This window comes from Trifolium pratense, linkage group LG6, assembly GCF_020283565.1.
Source record: "Trifolium pratense cultivar HEN17-A07 linkage group LG6, ARS_RC_1.1, whole genome shotgun sequence".
NCBI classification, from domain to species: Eukaryota; Viridiplantae; Streptophyta; class Magnoliopsida; order Fabales; family Fabaceae; genus Trifolium; species Trifolium pratense.
In genome coordinates, this window is record NC_060064.1 from 20,459,318 (window position 1) to 20,481,832 (window position 22,515).

The 22,515-nt window shown below is 32.0% G+C and overlaps 2 protein-coding genes across 2 annotated transcripts; one reads left to right on the forward strand and one right to left on the reverse strand.

Annotated features, from left to right (window-relative positions):
* Positions 1-11,738: 11,738 nt before the first annotated feature.
* Positions 11,739-13,935, forward strand: LOC123892462. The gene is made up of 2 exons (XM_045942240.1): positions 11,739-11,812; positions 12,505-13,935. The coding sequence occupies exons 1-2, from the start codon at positions 11,808-11,810 to the stop codon at positions 13,745-13,747; spliced, it is 1,248 nt and encodes a 415-aa protein (XP_045798196.1). The 5' UTR covers positions 11,739-11,807; the 3' UTR covers positions 13,748-13,935.
* Positions 13,936-15,172: 1,237 nt separating this feature from the next.
* On the reverse strand, positions 15,173-18,614 carry LOC123890471 (kinetochore protein SPC24 homolog). Its single transcript, XM_045940078.1, has 5 exons — positions 18,340-18,614; positions 16,067-16,208; positions 15,867-15,968; positions 15,642-15,715; positions 15,173-15,518 (listed from the first exon to the last, which is right to left on the reverse strand). The coding sequence occupies exons 1-5, from the start codon at positions 18,521-18,523 to the stop codon at positions 15,412-15,414; spliced, it is 609 nt and encodes a 202-aa protein (XP_045796034.1). The 5' UTR covers positions 18,524-18,614; the 3' UTR covers positions 15,173-15,411.
* Between the last annotated feature and the right edge of the window lie 3,901 nt (positions 18,615-22,515).

A 22,515-nucleotide genomic window follows, 5' to 3' on the forward strand; every position in this document is an offset into this window, starting at 1 on the left:
ATTTATATAAATTTTAGGCTTAATTGAAGTTATAGTCTGCCTATTTAACATGTTTTGTGATTTTGGTCTCTATATTTTAAATCAATCATTTTAGTCCTCCTATTTTGATTCTTTTTGCACTTTTGCTCCCAAACCCAAATTTTTGGTCTACAAAGCATGATATGGCATATTTTTAAATGATGTGTTACTAAAGATGATTATGTGGCAAATCATAATGTGTATTTATTTTAAGGTCTTGCTAACGAGTGCTCACGAGATACTCTTTAAATTAATTTTTGAATCTTTATGTGCTACCTATGAAAGAAGCAAAGGATAATCTCTTGGCTCAACAATATGAGTTATTCATAATGAAGGAAGATGAAGATATTAAAACCATGTTTGCATGGTTTTAAATTATTGTGTCTGGACTTCAAGTTCTGAAGAAAAGCTATACAGCTTCAAAGATTCTTAGGAGTCTTCTCGCCAAATTAAATAGACACCAAAGGTTACTACCGTTCAAGAAGCAAAAGATTTGAATGATCGATCCAAAGCTAGAATCTAATAAGCTCTCTTAAGGTCCGTTCATGAGTTAGAGCTCTCTTAAGAATTCTAAATCTGTTGCTTTGAAGTCAAGTGGTAAATCTACTAAACCTCTCCAATTCAACCCCCCTTCTCGTAATTCTCACCTTAAATATATAATTCACATGTAGAATAAAATGTTCCTCTCATTTAGTTTTATGATTCTATAAATTAAATTGGGTGTTCTCTTTGTATATGAATCACGACTAAAATCAATATCTCAACGTTGTCTCGCATCACATGTACCGCAATAACATTTTGGGTCGCATCATGGTTTAGTCAATACCAAGATAATCAGAAACGGACTGGTCATTAAACCGACATGTTTGTGGGTTCGTGGTTCAATGCTTAGACTAGGGTTCGGTCCCCCCGACCTCCCAATTTCCACTTTTGCTCTTAAACTTATTTCAAAATGTTTTCCTATGTACAATTTCTTGCGGAAAATGTTTTTCGAAATGTCTCTTTATACACATTCGACCATGAAATTGTCAGTTTCTTATTTTATTTAATATTTTCGAGTTTTTAATGTTCGTTTGTATCGCTTGAAGATGGAGTTTTTATTTTTAATGTTTGTTTTTGTCGTTTGAAGATGAAGTTGTCATTTTTTTTTCATTCACATTCCAGTATTTCATAAACTATTTTCCAAAATTTCTCAGAGATTAATATATTTCGAAAGATGTTTGTTTCTATAGTTCGAAGTGGAAGTTGTTATTTTTAGTGTTCGTTTGAGTCGTTTGAAGATGAAGTTGTAAGTTGTATTTTTTTATTCACATTCCACTATTTCAAATACTATTTTCACAACTTTTATAGCGATTAAACAATTTTGGAAAACAATTTTGGAAAATTCCTACAAATTCTAGACTTTCGGAACATAGAATCCGAAACTTGTTCAGAAAACATGTTTCAAAGGGATTTTGGAAAACATTTTCCAAAATCACGGTATCTGTGATCTGAAACGCAAATTTGATAACCTAATTGAATTAATAATGTCAATAATTTAATATTCATCAAACTCATCATTAAAAACCAAACATAATCCAAACTCGTCATATCCGTAATTCAATTTCTTCATTGAATGCTCTATGAATTTGGAGAAGGGTTGAAGGTGAAAATGTGGTGGGGAGGGAGAGGGAGGGAAGGAGGGAAGGAGGGAGGGAGAGAGATAGAGATAGAGATAGAGGCTGGTGTTTCAGGAGGGTTGTGCGATGTTGCGGAGGAAGAAGTGAGTGGGAAAATTTGACAAAAATGTGGGTTTGTTGCTTGCTTGTTTGTGTTTTTGTGTATAAAGGGATATTTTTGGAAAACCTTTTCCGAAATGTGTTTAAAGACAAAATAGGAATTTTGGGGGGTGTAAAAGAAATATCCAGGGCGGACGAGGAAAATTTCTTTTTTTTGTGTGGGATTCTGGCCCAAGCCCACATATGTTCCCACTTATATATATTTATAGAACTAGAAACCTAAAAGTTAATCTCTCATCTATAATCAAATAGGTAGCCGCCACCCTCTATAATCTCTCATCTCTCTCCTTTGTTATGCATCTTCCTTCTTCTTTTTCTTTTTTTCATTATTTCATTTTATATCTCCCCATTTTCTTCTTGTTCTTCTTAGATCCATGTTTGCTCGCCATGAAAACTTCATATCGGCGGCTTTATTAGCTTAAAGTGGAGCTTGTTTTTTATCTTTTGTCTAAAAAAAAATGTTGACCAATCTTTCAAACCGAAAAAAACATTCAATTTTCACAATTTTTTCTAGTTTTCGTCTGGTTTTCCGATTCATATATAGGTTATGTGCTCCAACGGTTTTCTGTGTCTATTGGACCAGATTGAGGTATGATTCTCGATTCAACAGATCTAACCGACTGGTCTGATCCGGTCTTCATTACCTTGGTTGAGACCATTTTAGATTTTTTGAACACCTAGAGATCTTTTATATTAATTTATTTATTTATTTGAGAATAATTTATAGTTTGAAAAATTATCTTCTCAAAATTTTGTGTTGTTCAATGTATTTGTCCATATTCCTTATTCGTTTATATATCTCGATCTCCATATTTATGTAACATTAAAGATTTGATTTTATTCCATAATATATTGATTTGATATTTTATTTTCAAATAAAATATGATTTGACTTATATCGAGAAAATTTTATTTTAAATAAATTCAAACCAAGAATATTTCTTTGATTTTAATTTTATGTTTGGATTGATGGAATGAGATGGGATGGAATGGAAAGCGATTTCATCCCATAGCATCACTTATCTTCAATTTTGTTCTATCCTTTTTGAAATATACAATGGAATGTAAGATTTATTTCATCGCGCTCCATTCCACTCTACTCCACTTCATTCCATTAATCCAAACAGAATCTTAAGGTGAATAAGTGAGATGATCAGAGTTCGAACCCCAGCCCACTGCATATATAATGCAATGTCCCTGTCAAATGAGCTATGCTCATGGGACTAATTTTTGTTAATTATGACACCAAATATTATGTAAATGAATTTATATTTATGTTGTTTGGTGGTTATTTCATGCTCACTAGTAAGATATTGCCAAAACAAATATTTTGAGCATTTCTTTAGGCAATTTAAATTGAACATATTAAATTAGAGTCTTATATTTTGATATAACAGTTCATGCTTGATTTATGAACCACTTGGAATGACAACATGTAAGCTTATATGATATTCTCGTCAAGTCATCAAAGCTTTGTAACTCTACTTACAAGGATGAAAGTTATTCTCCCTGAGGTTAGTTGTAATTTTATTATTTTCTACCTTTTATGACTAATTATATGATTGCATCTAATGAGAAATTTATTTATAATATCGTCTACTACTGTTTTGAAAATATAAAATGTACAATTATATATATATAAAATGAAATTATTCTTTAGAATATATATTTAAATTTATAACTCTTTAAATATTTTATAGATTTATCTTGTTAATGTACTCGATCAAGAAAAATAAAATATGTTAGGAGTATTTCATATCAAATTAATTTGAGAGTTCTATTATGGATGATTATGCAATCATTCTTAATTTGTGTTATTATAATCTCACTTATCGTGGATACAATTATGTAAAATTTGTTTAGTAAAATAATAAAATTTATTTTAATCATATTTAATATTATATTGTTCAATGTACTTGTGATTTAATAAAAATATGGTTCGAGTAGTATCTGTAATAGAATTTTCTGGTGACATGATATTTATAAAGTACATTGTTATATTTCTTATTTATTATTACTGAGATCTTTTGTTTGAGATTATAAGAAACTTTTTTTAAGGCATAAACTATCTCTATTTATAAAGTTCCTCTATTTTATGCAATATATTAATTTATAGAAATTCTTGTTCAAAATGAAATGAAATTTTAGTAAAAAAAAATGAACTGAAATTTTTCTTGTACTACGTAAGTGATAAACATACCCTATCGATGTGACATTATTTGACATGATCATTGTGTGGTATATAATATAGTTGAATATTTGTTTAAATACTATAAAAATTCTTGCATTGTGTGATATTCAATTATCTTTAATTACTTCATGCAAACTTGACTAAAACAGTACCTAAATGACTCAATTTGACTCAAAACTACTTATAAAATGATTCTAAAAACATCATATGACTGAGTGTCATCAATTAGTATATTATATATGTTATTTATGCTGATATTATATAGCTTGTAAACCTTTATTTTGATATACTACTGACAATATAATTCAATACATAAGAAAAAAATGTTTGGGTCCAACATGTCGTAGAAAGGGTCTTAAATAGACATGGTTTTAATCTTGTCTTGGTTATAAAAATAGGTTATATTTTGTGTTTTCTTTCGCTAATGTAGTTTTGCAATCAGAAATTCCTCGAACAATTAAGGTTCCGAAACTCACCAAATTTTCTAGTGAGGTTGTAGAATACTGTATATCATGTGGCTAGGCATCAAATTTATTTTGCTTGTCGTGTATTACTCACTTTTGCCAAAGACTCTGATTAATTTTTCATAGTGGCTTCGTACAAACGTTTTCTCGATTTGTATTTTTACCAGTCCCTATATTCTAGTTGCGAATCTTATTCTAAATGGGCATATCCATGAAAGGTTGTGGACTTTGTTGTATTTAACTATACTATTTATGTTCTCACCAACAAGGCTAAAATAAGGGTACTTAACTTGAACTCTACTTGAACTCTACAAGTTTTGAAATTTCTAAAACTGAAGAATAATCTCAGTGTAACTTATTGGTCATATAATTTATTTAGGTTCGATGGAGAGTTTATCTAATAGTTCACTTTGTATCGAATAAACTATTGGATTGTCTACAGGATAGATTGGGAAACAATGACTTATCCCATGTTAGAAACTTTGGCTGGCCTGGCATTATTTCATTCGTCTTACAAATACTAAGCGTTAGAGAAAGTTATCTAAAGTATAAAAGTTATCTCAAGTAATATAATACGCGCATGCAGGCTGCTTTCACACTTGAGATAACTTTCGCTAGCGCATAGCATTTGTAAGGCGAATAAAATAATGCGAGGTCACCCAAAGTTTCTAACTTGAGATAAGTCATTGTTTCCCAATCAATCCTGTAGACATCCAATACTTTTATTCGGTACAAAGTGAACCACTAGATACTCCCCATGGTACCCAAGTAAATTATATGACAAAGAAGTTACATTGAGATTATTCTTCGGTTTTAGAAATTTCAAACTTGCAAAGTTATTGTTAAGTACCACTATTTCAGCCATATTGATGAGAACATAAATAGTATTATTAAACACAACAAAGTCGATAACCTTCCACGGATATTCCCTTTTGGAATAAGTTTCACAACTTGAAATGATAGCGCCGAATAAACATACAAACTGAGGGAACGTTTGCATGAAGCTACTATGACAAATTCATTAGAGCCTTTGGCAAAAGAGAGCAAGACAAGACAAGCCAAATAAGACAAATATTTTCCAACTAACAACTTAATGATGTTTTCTTGTAACTAGATTCATTAGCTTAGATAAGTTTTTAGCACTTGCCATGATCAAATATCCACTAGATGAGCAAGAATATATAATAAGCCACAAAAATAAGTCATTTTAAATTTGTAAGCTCGTTTCAGATATGCTATAAAAAGAGTAAACTCTTTTCACAATAATTGTATGTCAAAAATTTAAAGAGATGGTCAAAATATAATGGATATGAGATTCAGCATACCCCGAGGAAGTGGACTGCTATATACTCTCTCCGGTCCTTATTATAAGGAACAGTTTGACAAAAACACACAGACCAAGGAAACCTATTTTTTTTATTAAAAATTCTAAAATGTTATGTTTAATTCCAAAAATAACCTTGGTCTTAATTGATTGTTATCTCTTGTAATTATCAATATACTAAACCACTATTCTTAATTCCAATGTAACTCCTCCTATACATGGTGGTAGACCATTTATGTGACTCTTTGTTTACTAAAATTTGCCTCCAATTTTTTTGTATAGGAAATGTGTGTGTAATTAATGTTAAGCATTGAAATAGGTTATATTGGAGTATACAATTCAATTCAATAAGGGTATAAAAGGAATTACTTATTTAATAAAACATAGATTTAAGGAGTGTTCCTTATATAAAGGACCAAAAAAAAAATTCAAACTGTTCTTTATAATAAGGACCGGAGGGAGTACTTCCTCCGTCCTTTTCTATAAGAGTTAGTTTGACAAAAAAATTATCCATTTTTATAAGACTTTTTTGCAATTGTCAATGACATTAATTATTTTGTTTTCAAACTTACCCTTATTTAATTTACATAGTTTTTTGAAACATTAATTTTTTTTTATTTATACAAAGCACTACAATTAATTGTAAGGGTAAATATGAAAAATCACTGTAAAATTTTTCAATCAATTTAATACTAATACTCACCTTCTTAATATTCAAATTTTGTCAAACTATGTCTTATAAAAAGGAACGAGGAAATACATAAGTTCTTAGTTACATAAAGCATAGTTATAAATATTAAAATTTAAAAAATTTGAACAGCGAATCTATAACGAAACTCCACTATAATTAAGCCACAGAGAGAAACTCCAGAAACATATAGTAACCACTTAGTAACGTAACATAGTTGTAGACATAGTAGAAGCATATATTGTCCTATAAAAATTAGATAATATATTCATTCCTTAGATCTTCATAAAAAAGTGGATATTCTATACACCAAGAACAATTTGCTTAAAGAAAGAAAAAAGAAGAAGAAAGGTACAAATTATAAGAAGCAGTATTTGGTGTCATTAGGTTGTAGTCCCCTTCTTGCCCTTATGTGTACTTTCAACTCAATAAAATTAACTATGTGTCGTAACTGCTCTGGATCGGCTAAAAGCCCAACACATACGAAGGCCCATCAAAATGGGATAAGCACAATTACGTGGTACAACGACCACGGATCCAAAGCAACGAGCAAGGACAGGGGTCAAACGCCCACCACGTCTTAACGTGCTCCCGTGCAAAGGACAATCCACGTGTTATATATGGTCGATCCTCTGCACATGACCCCACGATACTGTAAAACCCTAATATTCTCCTATATATAAAGCATTCATACATCAATCCCTAGGTATGAAATATTTGCGCCGCCATTTACTCACTCTTTATCACCTCATTCAAATACTGACTTGAGCGTCGGAGTGCTAATAATTTTGCAGGTACCTTTCCCCATACAAAGACCAAGAAACCATCACATCAACATCTGAACAATACATTCTGTATTCACTCCAGCTGAACCACGAGCAGCTAAAACAAATCATTTCTAAACAACCAGTTCAGTAACTATGATACCACTTCACACATGATCCATATTATGAATTGTTGACTCACTCATCTATCTAAAGAGCCTTTTATTCTATATATATATATATATATAGAGGATGTATATTATGAGAATGGTAAAGATATATAAGAATATGAGAATGAATAATAGTCATTAGATTAAAATGAATGGTTGAGATTAAAACACTTTTTAATGTGTCTTTTCCATTCAATCACAAACCCTTCAACTTCTCTCTCTTCCTTGCTTCGCTGAATCTCTCTTCTCTCTCAAGCCCTACCACCGCCGATGGACATTCATCTCTCGCTAACCCTCACTCACCTCTTCTGTTCAGCACTTTCACCGCCGCCATTTCAATTGTTTATTCACACATTTAAACTCGTCTTCTTCCTCTCACCTAACCTTCCACCATTACCGGCCACCATGAGACAACTTATACCCGTCATTGATTTAGCAGCAGCTATAATATTCTAATTGAAACCCAATTGCAAAACAGTGCCACTGAGTTTTTAAAATAAAGAATTTTGTATTAAAAATTAGAATTTTAATGAGTTAAAATTAAAAGGGATTAGGGTTCTTGTTTGTTGTTATGAGACCCAATTGATTTTCAAAGCAAAAATCATTGAAGTAGAAACTAGCCATGTGCAGAAGAAAGCTCAGAAAAGCGATGATTAATTTGCTGTCAAAGTAACAAGTTGTCGTGCAAATGAAGGGGATAGATGAAAACCCAGGTGTTTAGTGTTTAATGAAATATTGATAGACTAGGTCAGGAAATCAGTGGACAGTGAACGGAGGAGGGAGTGATGGCGGAACGAGAGATGGGTGCCCATCATCGGCGGCGACGCGCTGAAAGAGAGATTTGACATAGGAATAGAAGAGAGAGAGAAAGAAGTTGAGGGTTTGTTTGTTGTGATTGTGTACGTGACATACATAGAAAAATGTTTTAATCTCAGCTCTCCATTTTTATCCGATGGCTATCAATCATTCTCATCATTCCCATATAAGAATGTCATTCTCATGTGATACATCCTCTATATATATATATATATATATATATATATATCAGCACCTAATTAGTTTTCTTGTAATTTCATTACTTTTGATCATTGAATATTATCACGGGTTGTCGGTCTCCTTATTTAAAATATATTAAACCAGCATTTTTAAGTGCAAAAATCTAATGGAGAGATATCTCACTTAGTTACTGCAATACTAAGATACATAGGGGGGGTGTTAAGGATAAGCACGTGTGTCAAAGATAAGGATAAGCATATGTGTTAAGGATAAGCACATATTAGTCACATTAAAATAAGCACAAGCAATTATAGCTGTCAAAGTATATCAGGAATTGTATCATAATTGTATTTAAAATAGGATTTCTATTATAGGCAATTATAGACTAGACAATTATAGGCAATTAATATACAAATGCTTGTACTCTTATATGTATATACGTACATCAAATTACAAGGAAGTGTGATACAAAAAATTCATATACAATATTCAAGTGTTTTCTTTTATGTTTTTGTATCACACTTCCTTGTAATTTGATGTACGTATATACAATTATGATACAATTCCTGATATACTTTGACTAAGAGTACAAGCATTTGTATATTAATTGCCTATAATTGTCTAGTTTATAATTGCCTATAATAGAAATCCTATTTTAAATACAATTATGATACAATTCCTGATATACTTTGACAGCTATAATTGTTTGTGCTTATCTTAATGTGACTAATATGTGTTTATCCTTAACACATGTGCTTATCCTTATCTTTGACACACGTGCTTATCCTTAACACATACTCCCTCCGGTCCTTTTTATAAGGAATACTTAGGGCAAAAAATTTGGTCCTTTTTATAAGAAACTTTGACCAATTTTCAAATGTTTTAAATGTTCAATTTCACTTATGCCCTTATTTATTATGAGAGAGAATTTAAAAATAAGTAAATTAGTTGAATAAAGAGTAATTAAATAAGGGTATATATGGAATAAATTTAAATTTATAAGAGTATTAAATGAAAATAATTATGTTAAATGTGATTTCTTGGTCTGTGTGATTTTTTCAAATTGTTCCTTATAAAAAGGACCAGAGGGAGTAAAAGGGACATTGGATAATGGTATCTCATATTTCCAGCAAGGTTTTAAATTGCGGACCGCATCACCTGATGCGGCCGCAATATTGCGGATGCGGAAGGCACCACAACCGCATCATACCGCAATTGCGGTGTGAACATAAATCACACTCGATGCCGCAACAAAACCGCAATACAACGACATTTTTCCGCAACGCAACGACGTTTTGACCGCAACGGGCCGCATCAAGCAGAAAATTAGAATTTAGATGAACATTTGAAGAAAAGAAGAAGATGAAACAAATCGAACCACTGAATTTTCACTTATGTTGTTCTGGGTTGTGTTTGGAAGTTTGATTTCTGCACTGGGTTTGGTTAATTTGCCATTGTAGTAGAGAGACTTATAAATAAAAGATATATAAGATATTACAATAATTTAGTTTTTATTATGTGTTTGTGCGGAGAGAAATTATTTCACACCGCAATGGCCGCAATCTGCGTCGCAACGACCGCAATGGCCGCAATCGCAACACCTGCAACCGCATCTGCGACCACAATCGCAATTTAAAACCTTGATTTCCAACACTTAGACAGAAGAAGAAGCTTCAAATTGATTGGTTACACTGATTCTTATTAGTGTGGAGACAACGATATAGAAAATCAAATGCAGGCTAGATCTTTCTAGTTGGAGAAGCACCAATCTCTTGGTGCTCAAGGAAAAAACTTGTTATAGCTTGTGAAGCATAATATATATAGAAGCTTCCTTGAGTGCTAGCTTGTCGAGTTGTGTGGTTAAGTAATTTGATGAATGAGCTTAAGTAATGTGAAGTGTGATTTATTGATCATCAAGGTTGATAACCAATTTACAATCAAACTAGCTAAGCACCATGTTGCCCAGAGACGAAGCAAACACATAGAGATGAAGTTCCATTACCTAAAAAATAGGTTAGCGAAGGGATTATGAAACTAAAGCATTGTAGAAGTGAAATGCAAATAGCAGACTTACTTACAAACGGTGTAACAATTGAAACTTTCACTAGATTGACAAGTTTGATGGGTATTGAGTTTGATGGGGTATTGACAAGTATGAAGTTTGGTGGCAACAGATATTTGCCGGGTTTAATTTTGCTCCATTTATTATGAGAGAGATGAATAAATAAATAAATAAATAAATAAATAAATAAATAAATAAATAAATAAATAAATAAATAAATAAATAAATAAATAAATAAATAAATAAATAAATAAATAAAGCAACATTGAAGTTCACAGACTAAATTAATTGCACTAAGCAACATGCATCACTTTATGTAGTAGTAATAGTGTTTAATAATTAATCTATTAAAAAATTTAATTCAAAGTTTTCCAAACTACTATTTGTTTCTTAAATTGAACTCATTAACCATCTGATCTTAATTGTTTTGTTGCTTAAAAGAAAAACATGGTATACACTAAATTTGCATCTTTAAGAACCAAAGAGAACTAAGAGAATTTTATAAAAACATGGATTATTGCATTTATAATTTATCATATTTAGTAGTATTAAATTAAGGGTTTAAAATGTTTTTGATATTTCTAAATTTATAAATATCAACTTTCATATATTTGGATAAGAACCAGAAGAGAACATAGATGCTCTATTTTAGAAAACACATGTACAATCACTTTGATTACTAATTCTTGAATGATCTAAAGTACATTGTGAAGACAAGTGTCAAAATAAATAACGCAGCCTGACAAGTGTTAACGCAACATGACAAGTATTAAAGGAACTACATACAACAAGATAAGTGTCTATAACTTTGAATTAACGATTAAATAAATAAATAATTAAACTAACCATATTTCAAGGTCTTACGAATGATGTCATCAAAATAAGTTATTTCGAATATGTTACATGAACTTTTGTGAAAAAGGACTAAAATATAAAACTAAAAATGTATAGAAATTAAAGTTCAAAAGAAACTTTTAGAGGGTCAAAAAATAAAATTTGGAATATTTAAAAAGACTAAAAACATATTTTTTCAAAACAAAAAAAAAACTAAAAACATATTTATTTCTTAAATTAAACGGTGGATCATATCAGAGCACATATTAAGAAGCTGGATATATATAAAAATATTGTCTATATTCGATTTATTAATTAAGTTACTTTGGCCCCTTAAAAAAACTAAAAACATATCTATTTCTTATAACAAACAGATTCGATAATTAAGGGTGTCTATAAAAACTAAAAAGTGTGGAGTATACAAAATATAGTATGAAGGTTTAAGCGTACCAATGGACAAGGGTTTCTCATGATTGATAGTGGAGCTACTTGAAATTAATCTCACCTCTTAAATCTTCTATGATGTATGTGCAATCTCTGATTATATGTTATTTTTCTGTTTCTGATTTATCTGTTTTTCTTTTATATATCCGCTGTTGATTTAGTATGTCAGTGTTCTGAGTTGTATTTTTTCACTTAATTACTATAATACTCCATTATTTATTCTTCTGCATATGATTGTTAGGTTTTGAAGTATAAAAATAATTGGAATTCTTTTTCTTATAGTGATACAATACGGCCTAGATACCTTAACGAAAGTTATATATATGTAAACTAACCGCAGTATTGCTGATGCTGTAAGTTACGTGTACGGCCTTATTGTAACCGCATGAGAAACTGCATTAGATGATTTTGGCTATGTTTGTTCAAATTTTTTCACCAAAAAACAAAATTTATGAAACTCAAATTCTAATTCGCGTCAAATCTAATGAAAAACCTTCCTTTTTAACAATCTCTCGAGGTACATTCGAATCGTGCTTATGAAATAAAATGCAATTGTGGGTAAATAGTATAGTGGCATAGTGGTGTCATTTTATATAAGTTGTGAAATTTCAAAATGACTTCACACCGCAACAATCGCATTGCGCATTGCAGCGGCTCCATGACCATGCACAAAGTACACATCTCTAATTTAGGAGTATGTGGGCTTCATAGGTCATGACACATCAATTAATCTTTTATATATATGTATGAAACTTATAGTTACTTTTTGCAGCGGCTCAGTGAAAAAATACGAGATGGATGAAAACGACATATTGACAAATCAACCGGTTGATGTATTGGAAGTGATTCTGAAGCGTTTGCCCCTTAAAGATTACCTTGTATTGAGAACAATATGCCATTATTGTAGGAAAACAATTTCGAATGTCATCGAAAACAAGCAATGCTGCCATTTACCTGAACAGCCACAAGTTTTCCTACAATCCAACAATTCAAGGTTCTTTTTTAGTTTGAGTACCAAAAGTGTACATCATCTTGGAACACCACCGTTGTTGCGCACTAATAGATGTGTTGGCTCAGTTGAAGGCTGGTTGATTGTGAATGACTATTCTGAAAAAGGATTTGCGAAATTTTTCTTCTTGAATCCAGTGACTAAAGTTAGAATCTTGATACCATCAAAGTTGTCCTTGCCTTCCAACTCTAACGTCGGAAGTAATGGAATAACATGTGTGAGAAAAGTAGTGGCCTCTTCGAAACCAAATTGTGATAAATCTGATTGTTATTTAGTGGGTCTTTTGAGCGATTTTTGTCACATTGCAATTTATAAACTCTTTGATAAGTCATGGAATATAGTTGAGTCAGATAAGGATTCAGGGTCTTATTTTAAGGACGTGGAAATTATTGGTACAAAATTGTATGTAAATGATTCATGCTCAAATTCTCTATTGGTTTGTGATCTCAAAGACGCGACTAATGGACTTCCAAAGGCTGAAGTGTTGGTCAAGATTCCAGAAATAAGACTATCAGACTCGAGTATAATTAGCACCCATGCTTATTGTTTTCTAGCCAAAAATGAAGCCTTAAGAGAGTTATACATCATTTATTTATCAATCTTTGCCAAACCTGAGTATGATACTCAACATGCCGCTGCTGACCGTTTGAGAATTATAACATCATATGCCGATCCACCTAAAATTACCGGCTTTAAAGTCTTAAAGTTGGACACAAGCAAGGATCCTATTGAGTGGCAGAATGTGAAGCTTGAAGATAGAGTAGCTTTTGTTAGTGGTTGGAACACCATGGTAATGTCAAGGGATCAACTAAGTTGCAATGAAGAGTTAACTAGAGGGAATAGGATCTATTTTGCTGTTCATTTTCGATGTCCTACGGATCCATGGCCAGGTTTACAGTTGGGGATGTTTGATTTGACTGATAGCAGCTTCAACTACTTTCCTGTGGAGACATCAAAGGATGATGATGTTCCTTATCCTTTATGGATTGTACCAAGTGTATGGTAATTCCACCGTCTTCGCACTTCTTCTATGCTTTAAAATTATTTACGCCGCAACATGCATACACTTTTCTTGTTATTGAAGAATGACCAGAAAAGGTACCCCCTGCACTGCACCAACCATTTGATTTCTTTTTTCTTTTATGTTCTTTTTAAGGACCGAAATTTCGTAGTACATGATATTTTATTTTTTTTCTTTAAAGCATGCAGTGTTCATCCTATGCAAAGGATTTAGTCAAATGTTAGGATGTGTCAATGTTGAAACTTGAAAGCATTGCTAATATGTTATTTCTTATGGATTTACTAGTTTCATGTTCCTCTGTTGTTTTCTATACCAACTATGAATGTTTTTAAGACAATGTTTGTCCACATATATTGTTTGAAACATTGTTCCATAAATGGTAATCTATGATTATGCATAAAGGAGAAGTAATATTATGTTATATCCAAGTAATGTAGGAAATGCTTAAATTCTCATTTTCAAACTGAACAAGGTTTTCAACCTACTTTATGAAATGGTTTTTCTAACTATTCTGAATTAGTTTTCTGTACTGGTTTAGGCTGTTTCAAAATGGAAAATGGTAATAACAAGAGCTTTTTATCACGAAGGGTTCACGATGAATGTGATCAATAAAACTGTTTTACCATTTTCTGTTTTTAACAATCGTAAGATTTCACGAACAAATCCTTCGCTGTTTATAGCATTACTATCTTTATTTTTCTACTCTTTGCACATTATATACTAGAACTAGTAGAAGATTCTTCAATAAAATTTGGATTTAAAAAAAAAAAAAAAAATTACATAGCTAGAACTCAAGTTCTATTCAACAAGCATGATCTTACCATTCAATTCCAAAAATCCTGAGATCCAAGACAGCATGTAAATTGAATATAAATTATCAAATATATATAGCCATATTAGAGCTCAATTTTCTCATATTTAATAAGCTCTTACTGCTACCGGTTGATTATGCAAAGATGGACGCATCCTTTTTTTGAACCGAATCCATGTTGGTATTGATATATGTATTCGTGATGAAGGAAATTTTGTTCTCGCAAAAACTATGTGGAAGAGTCCTATTAGTAATGTGGATATAGACGAAGCTTTGCGTTTTCTTTATGCACTCGAGTGGTTCAGTGAGTTGCAACTGGATCAAGTAGGAGTTTGGTTTGGTGACATTATGATTGAATGTAAACGTTTATTTTCTTCCCATTTTAAAACATCTCATGTTTAGTTTAATAGAAGACGAGCGAATGGTGTAGTTCATGCTCTTGCCTCATGTACCTACACGTTGAATCAGCCCCATATGTTGCTTCGACACAAATCAAATATCTACACTTTCAATTTTCTTCCGGTACAATATTAGTAGATCTCTACCAAGACCATTTGTTGATGAAGAAAGATTATGATCAATATAAATCAGCGATAAGATTCCAAGTATACTGCACATCGTATGTGAATATTCAAATTAGTATCAATTTCTTGACATGAAATACACATCAATGAAACTTACTAATCAACATCTTAATATCAACATTGCAAGATTTTCATTCATAATAAATTGAGACATTGAACTCTTCAATCAACAATGTAAGATTTTCATTCCTAACATGGTACTGAATTTGAGAAATTACATATTACAAATCCGACTAAGCCATGTTTGACATCCATCAACTACTTATTATTTTCCACATGTCATTGCATACATCAAGGGTTGTCATCTGCGATGTGTCGAATTCAAATTTCTCCACTGCATTTTTTTCCTTTTCAACAATATCTGCAATTAAAGTTTAAGGAGCAAACAATTCTTGGCTTTTGAAAGGACAAATAATATCATTTACAGAACAAATGAAGGCGAAACACAGACGGAAAGAGAATGGTAAACTCAAGAAAAGGATACAGCCTGAAATTTTTGATTGGTCATCCAAGTTTGGAACAATATTTGTCACAGAAGCATACATCGAAAGTAGCATCCTGAAACAAAATAGAAGATTACATGTATTTCCAACTTATATGAGAAAGCACATTCATCTGATTAAGACCATCATATCGAAGATAACATGAATAACAATACGTATATGAGGCCAGTTTACAATTTTAGATTCAAGATTTGCAACGCACATACCGTGTTCTCTGCTTTTCTTGCTCAATTTTCAGTAATTTCTTTTTCTGCTCTCGGACAGAAATCTGTTGTTGTTCTAGATCATTAAACTCGTAGCCGATGGCTGTGTTGACGCAAGATGGATGATAAGATACATCAGTTCGAGAAAATTAAAATCTAAAAAGGGCACGTAATTGAAAAACAGAAAACAAATAGAGACTTATCTAAACTCCTCTTTCAACAAGCATTCTTTTTCAAGTTCTTCATCGAGTTCTCTCTGCAAAAGCTCTAGTTCTGCATCGGCAGCAGTCTCCGATCTAGCATCCTTTATTTTCTGGTTGTGAGAATCTATTTTGTTCTGATAATCTGATTCATGTAAACAATGTCCAAGTTATAATTCAATCAAGATCTCACAGTAGATAACATTAATATGAGCTAGTTGAGATAAATGTTAGTATCTAAAGGGATTCATTTAGATCAGTGTTATTAATACCAGTACTGCAAAAGAAAAAAGACAAAAACAAAAAGCAAAAAAACTGCCATGTCAAATACCGGTTAGAGGAAGCCACAAACTGGTTCAGTTGAAATAATCAATAATTAAAAGTAAAAAGTACACTATATACAAATAAAAATAAGATGAATACAGATACAAATCAGTAGTATAAAAAAGTGACATAAAATTAACTCAAAATGCTCAATAGTTCATAATTCTGAGTTCTGACTCATGATTACTGAAAACAGTAAAAAAATATTGAACATATAAGACAAAAGTTCTATTCTCTTATTGTCACATAGTGAGGCATATCTTTCAACTTTTACTTCAGAATCCTTAGAAAAACACAAATCATCTGTTATTCCGGTACGTCTGCTATGACTGAAAATGTTACAGTACATGCTTTTGCCATTGTTTTGAAATGGCAAATTTTATTAATGCAAGCACAAGTTTTGGGGATATTAAAAACACAGCTCTTTTTTAGTTAAAAAAAAAACACCGCTCAGGTCAGAAAGAAAATGACACAAAAATTGTACCCTGCGATCCAACTAATATAATATGCAGACCACACTGAAACACAGCACACAGCCCACTATCCCTTTAGGATGGAAGCATAGTATTTACTAAAGTCCTTTGTGAGGTAAAAGACTACACATTGTGGAAGCATAGTGTTCAAACATTGTTTGGCCGCAGCATAATCGCAGCACACCTAGCCGCCTCATCCAATAAAATCTTTATGTTATATTAAATCTCCACAATGTGTATATCAATATGAATTACATTGTTGGTAGGACAGCATACTGTGCAGAATGTTCAAATAATTCACTCTTGCTCAAGATTCATACACTAGCCACACACAATCCACACCTTTAATTCCTCTGTGTTAGCAACAATTAGCTTCCCGCCACGAACCACTAATATCCTTCACCGTCAGCAACCTATTTTAAACCGAACCACCCAGCCTGCAACAAAATCCACCTCCCATAATTCATAGATTCCATCAAAAAGACAGCACATGGGGTTCTCAACACTGCCACCCTACAACCAAATAACATAGTCCTCACAATAAAACCACACCAGAACACAATGCCAAGGTAATCTCAAATCACACAACTAACACAACAGTTCTGCATATATGATACTGCAAGATACACCACTACCACCAGTCTCGAAACAAACACCTTTATCTTGAGGGGAACGTCATTATGCCATGCTTTCCCGTTACTATCACTTGGAACCTCGGCCTCCATTATATCCTTCTCTACCACTTTATAAGCGCTCGAACCTTGTAAGTACCTAAAGAGAAACCTCCTCATCTTCATTGATTATCCACTCCTTCCTGTAAGTAAAAACTATTTAATGAAGTCTGGACAATCGTCAATTAACTCCTCTTCCCATTGAAACAACCTCAATCCCCAACTCCATGTTCATTCTTGTGTTCCTTCAACAAAATTACAAACTTCATTCACCTTAGCCTCCTTGTTGTTTGCTACACTATCTAGGAAATCTATATTTCAAGGTGCAATGTCCCATCCATTTCCCTCAACCTAGGGTTCCAATAGTTCTCAATAAAACAAACCCAATTTCAACAAATATGGAATGTCCTATAACCAAAATTGAAATATTTTCTTTATAAAAATACACATAACACAGCAAATAATTAAAGCCAAGATTGAAACCAGTAACACAAGAAGTGTAAAAAACATGAAAACCTCAATTTCCATATTTCCTTACTATCACTGTTTGTGGATTTCAAGTTCAACTATCAATTTTCACAAATCAAGCACAAAACCAAGCTCAAAATTAACAAAATACTTAACCAAAGGCACAACCAGCAAATAAACAATAATGGGCAAAACCATAAAACATAAATCCAATATAGTAAAAAAAAATCATAAAAATGAAAACTTTAACAAAACAACCAAAACCCCTTAATTTAAAAAAAAAAATTTTGCAGCATTTGAAGAGAACCAGGTAACAAAAAAGGGAAAAAGAGTAATTAACCTTGGAACAAGGAGGAAACCTCGTTGAGGTCGGATTCGCAGGTAGAAGAAACTGAGAGTGTGTGTTGGAGACATTGGGAGAGGATGTTGAGGTCACGATCGTTAGGGTCTTGCAAAACGTTAACGAGGTCGTTGCTTATGGAAATAAGCTGATTCACATCGAAGTTTCTAGAAGAATCTGCCATTTATGTGGGAAAAGGTTTTCGATTTCGTTGGAAGAAGAAAACCGAAATCTGAAACAATGTTGCGTTTGAAATTTGGTTTTGTTCTTTTTTTCTTTTTGTCAGAGGAGGGAAAAAACAAATCCTGATCCTCTACGTGCACATGCTCGTTATGTTGTGCATCGTGGATAAGTTGTCATTTATATTATAACGAATAAGAATTTTATAAAATTGATCGTTGGGTTGAAAGTTTATATCGCATAAATTATCTATAAAAATTTTGAAAATTTTTGAAAATCATCTAATATGTTATTGAGACTTATCAAAATTAACAGTTTATGAGTTTTTATTAAATATCGTTAATTTTGATTTGTCTCAATAACATATCAAATTATTTTCAAAATTTTAATGGATAATTTATATGATATAAATGTTCAATCCAACGGTGAATTTTGTAAGAAACTTATGCATGTTAGACAAAACCTATAACAAAATTGATATTTTTTGAAAGAGTAATACATAATTAACTTTTCTGTAGTCTTTTTTGTTGCTACAAACTTATCTATTTTCCTGATTCAAAGTTATGCTTATTCAACTGTGTGTGACTACTAACGTTTCTAGCAACTAGAGGTGCGAATAGGTCAGGCCGACCTACAGGGGCCTATGGCCTAGCCTAAATAGGTTCAAGCCAGGTCAGCCTATTTCTTTAAATAGAGCAGGCCAAGGCTTTTTTTACAAGCGTATTTGGCTAAAAAGGTCAGGCCGCAGGCCATTAAAAAAGTCTTTGAGGCCTACTAGGCTGGCCTATTTAAGTTAATATGAAGAGTATATTTACTACGATTATTATTTATATATTAAAATTTGTACTTTGATTAAATTATAAATCTATTCACTTTTTAAGTAGTTTAAATTTATTAATTTACATTAGTTTTTAACATATATAAAAGTATTATTATAAACTAAAATTGAAATATGATGACATATATAGTCAAATTCTCTAAAATATCATGTTAAATATAAAACGAACATGGTTTATTAGTTCATACGTATATCTAAAAATAAATATAATTAATTATTTAAATATATTCATATAAAATAGGTTTTTAAACAGGCTAACGGGTCACGTCAAAAGGTCAGGCTCAAGCCTAAAAATTAAGCCTATGATAGGCCACAGGCAAGACCTTCAATTTTTTGACAAGTCAAGTTCAGACTTAGCAAAGCCTAGCTCGATCTAGCTTATTCTCACCTCTACTAGCAACAATAAGTATCATTAAATAAGGAGGGAATTAATAATTTTATTTGTCTTAACCCTTCATTTTTTAGGAAAAAGATACTTAATAATTCAGAGTTCGTTCGAAAGATGAATAAAGTCAGACTAAAAATTTAAACTCGAATTCTGTAAACAATTTGTTGATAATTAAAACTCAATAAGTACTTCTTTTTTTGGCTTTCGACTCAATTAGTTACTTTATATGACAAAGTAAGAGGACTATCTTAAAATTGTGATTAAGATATGTTAAAATGTATATGTTTTGTGGATAAATATATATTTATCAAGAATCTTTATTCAAATACTAGCGGACTAGATAGGTGCGTTCTGCGCCTGCCTGTGTCTAACTTATGTCCAAAAAAAAACTCATATGTTATGAAATAAAAAATCAGAGATTAATAAAGTTTTGCAATTAAAAAATGTACCTTATTTAAATTTCTGCAAGAATTGTGATAGTTGGAAGACCTTAATAAAAAATAACCATTGTGTTATTTGAATTTAAAATTTGAATTTAAAATGAAGGGTAATTTGGACAATATAAAAAATCCAGCCCAAACTCACTTATCCCTTTTATATATTGTTATAGATTTCTTCAAAAGCATAGTTCTTGAAGAACTCAACATTATTCTATGTCAATTCCTGAAGAATTCAAAAGCATAGTTCCTGAAGAACTCATATTATAAAAAATCAAATAATCTTATGTAGTTGTAGTAGTTGCTCAAAAGTTTTACTTGAAGCTGACTTTGTAGAAAGACATGTCTTATCTTCTTTATCATATAATCTTCTCCAAATATGTAGTTTGTGCGACATTATCTTCATGTTGAATCGTTGCAAGAACCCTTTAGAAGAAAACTCACAAATTCTTGTATCTGATGAATCACACACTTTAACCAAATCACATTCTTGATTTATCTTCTATAGTGCTCAACTTTCCTCGTCATTTTGTTTCATGATATTGTTATTGTTGTTTGCTTCATAGATCTCCATGAGTAATTGTACTTCTTCATGTGAACATATAGTTTGTTTGTGATCTATACCTTTACGAGGATTAAACAAATTACCTGCATATCTAAAATAACAAAATATATACTTGATGATATATTGACAACAAATAATAGGTCCATAATGTATTTGGCCCCAATTGAACTAAAATGTGGTACTTCAGGACCAATTAGTTCTTCATCATTTACTCGAACTCTAAAATATTCTTCAAATACTTATTTTATAAGAAATGACAATATTTCAAGCTCTTAAGGAGTCTCTTGATGATATTTTTATCATCAACATAGATAGATAAAAAATTCATTGCCAAATATTTTCTTAAAATGAACAAATTGTCATTTTCATATTTCTCACTTGGAAATATTCAACAAGAATATTATACAACATGCATATATATATTGCTCGAGTATTTAAGGAGACTTATTCATGTTTATTAAGTCACCTTTCCAATAGTTTGATATATGTGTCTCACGAAAATTAAATCCTTTTGGGATTTTCATATAATTATCAAGTGAGATGATTTTCATGTAATCATCATTATTAAGTGAGCCATTCAAATACATGTACTAAACTTAATCGATTATAAAGAAGTTAGCCCAATTGGTAGTGGGAATGGATTGAACACGTACTTGAACCCCAGGGTACGTGGTTCGATTCCCACGGAAGGCAAAAACTCCACTAGAGAGGGGGGTGGAGAAGATCGTGAGGTGGCAGCTCCGGGATCGCCATGATGGGGCCCGGGGGCTGTTACAATTTGCAACCAAACATTCAGACTTGGTGAAGTTTACTTTCATTCCTTGGTCGCATAGTTGACTGATACTTATCAAATTTGCAGTCAATCCTCTTACTAACAGCACATTGTTTATTTTAGGCAAGCTATTACTTCTGAGCTCCCCTATCCCAACAATTTCTCCTTTTGCACCATCACCAAAGGTTACAAAGCTGGTTGAATAAGACTTTATACCAACAAGAAATTTACTTATTCCGGTCATGTGTCTTGAACAGCCACTATCGAAGTACCAGTCTTCCCTTGATGAAGCTCTAAGTGATGTGTGAGCAATCAGAGCAGTAGTCTCTTCTTGAGTTGTATCACTTTTCTTCTCATTTTCACCTTTAGGTTTCCATTCTTGTTGAGTAGAGGCAGTTGTGGAAACAGGTTTATGCTGAGGACGTCTGTTAGGGTACCCATATAGTTTGTAGCAGTAAGGCCTTATGTGCCCTTTTCTACCACAGTAATGACATCTCCAGGCATGGTGTTTTCTTCTATTTCTTGACATGGAATGCTGCTGATGATGCTGCGGCTTTTGATAAGGCATCCTTTGCTTTTGAGTTTCTCTAGGATCCATGTACATGAGGTCAGGACTATATTTTTTGAATTTGTTGACATTCTCATAGCTAAGCCCAATATTCCTAGGCTTTCGAACATTTTTCTCTAAGATTTCCTCCAGTTGACCATCAGCCTTATGAAGTTTGTCAAGATGCTCATCATCTTTATACAACATGTCAGAGAATTTTCTCAGCCGCCAAATGTCAGCATTTAATTTTTCAATGACTTCCTTAGCTTCTTCAAGATCAGAGGATAGATAATTTACCTTCGTTTGAAGTTCCTCCATCTTTGAGATATTCTCAAATTTTTCTGCTTTTAACTCATTGATGGTTAACTTTTGTTTCTCAATAACCCTGCAGATTTCCTCACTCTTAAGACAAAGTTCCTTGTAGGATGTAGCAAGCTCTTCATAGGTTA

What these genes read in the sequence shown, in the direction of transcription:
- LOC123890471 (XM_045940078.1), bottom strand. Translation starts at nt 18,523, where the DNA reads ATGGCAGATTCTTCTAGAAACTTCGATGTGAATCAGCTTATTTCCATA. An exon ending in TTGTTGAAAGAGGAGTTTAG is followed by an intron (nt 15,969 to 16,066) that starts ATAAGTCTCTAT and finishes TTGCGTCAACAC; the next exon opens with AGCCATCGGCTACGAGTTTA. An exon ending in CCAATCAAAAATTTCAGGCT is followed by an intron (nt 15,519 to 15,641) that starts GTATCCTTTTCT and finishes CTTTAATTGCAG; the next exon opens with ATATTGTTGAAAAGGAAAAA.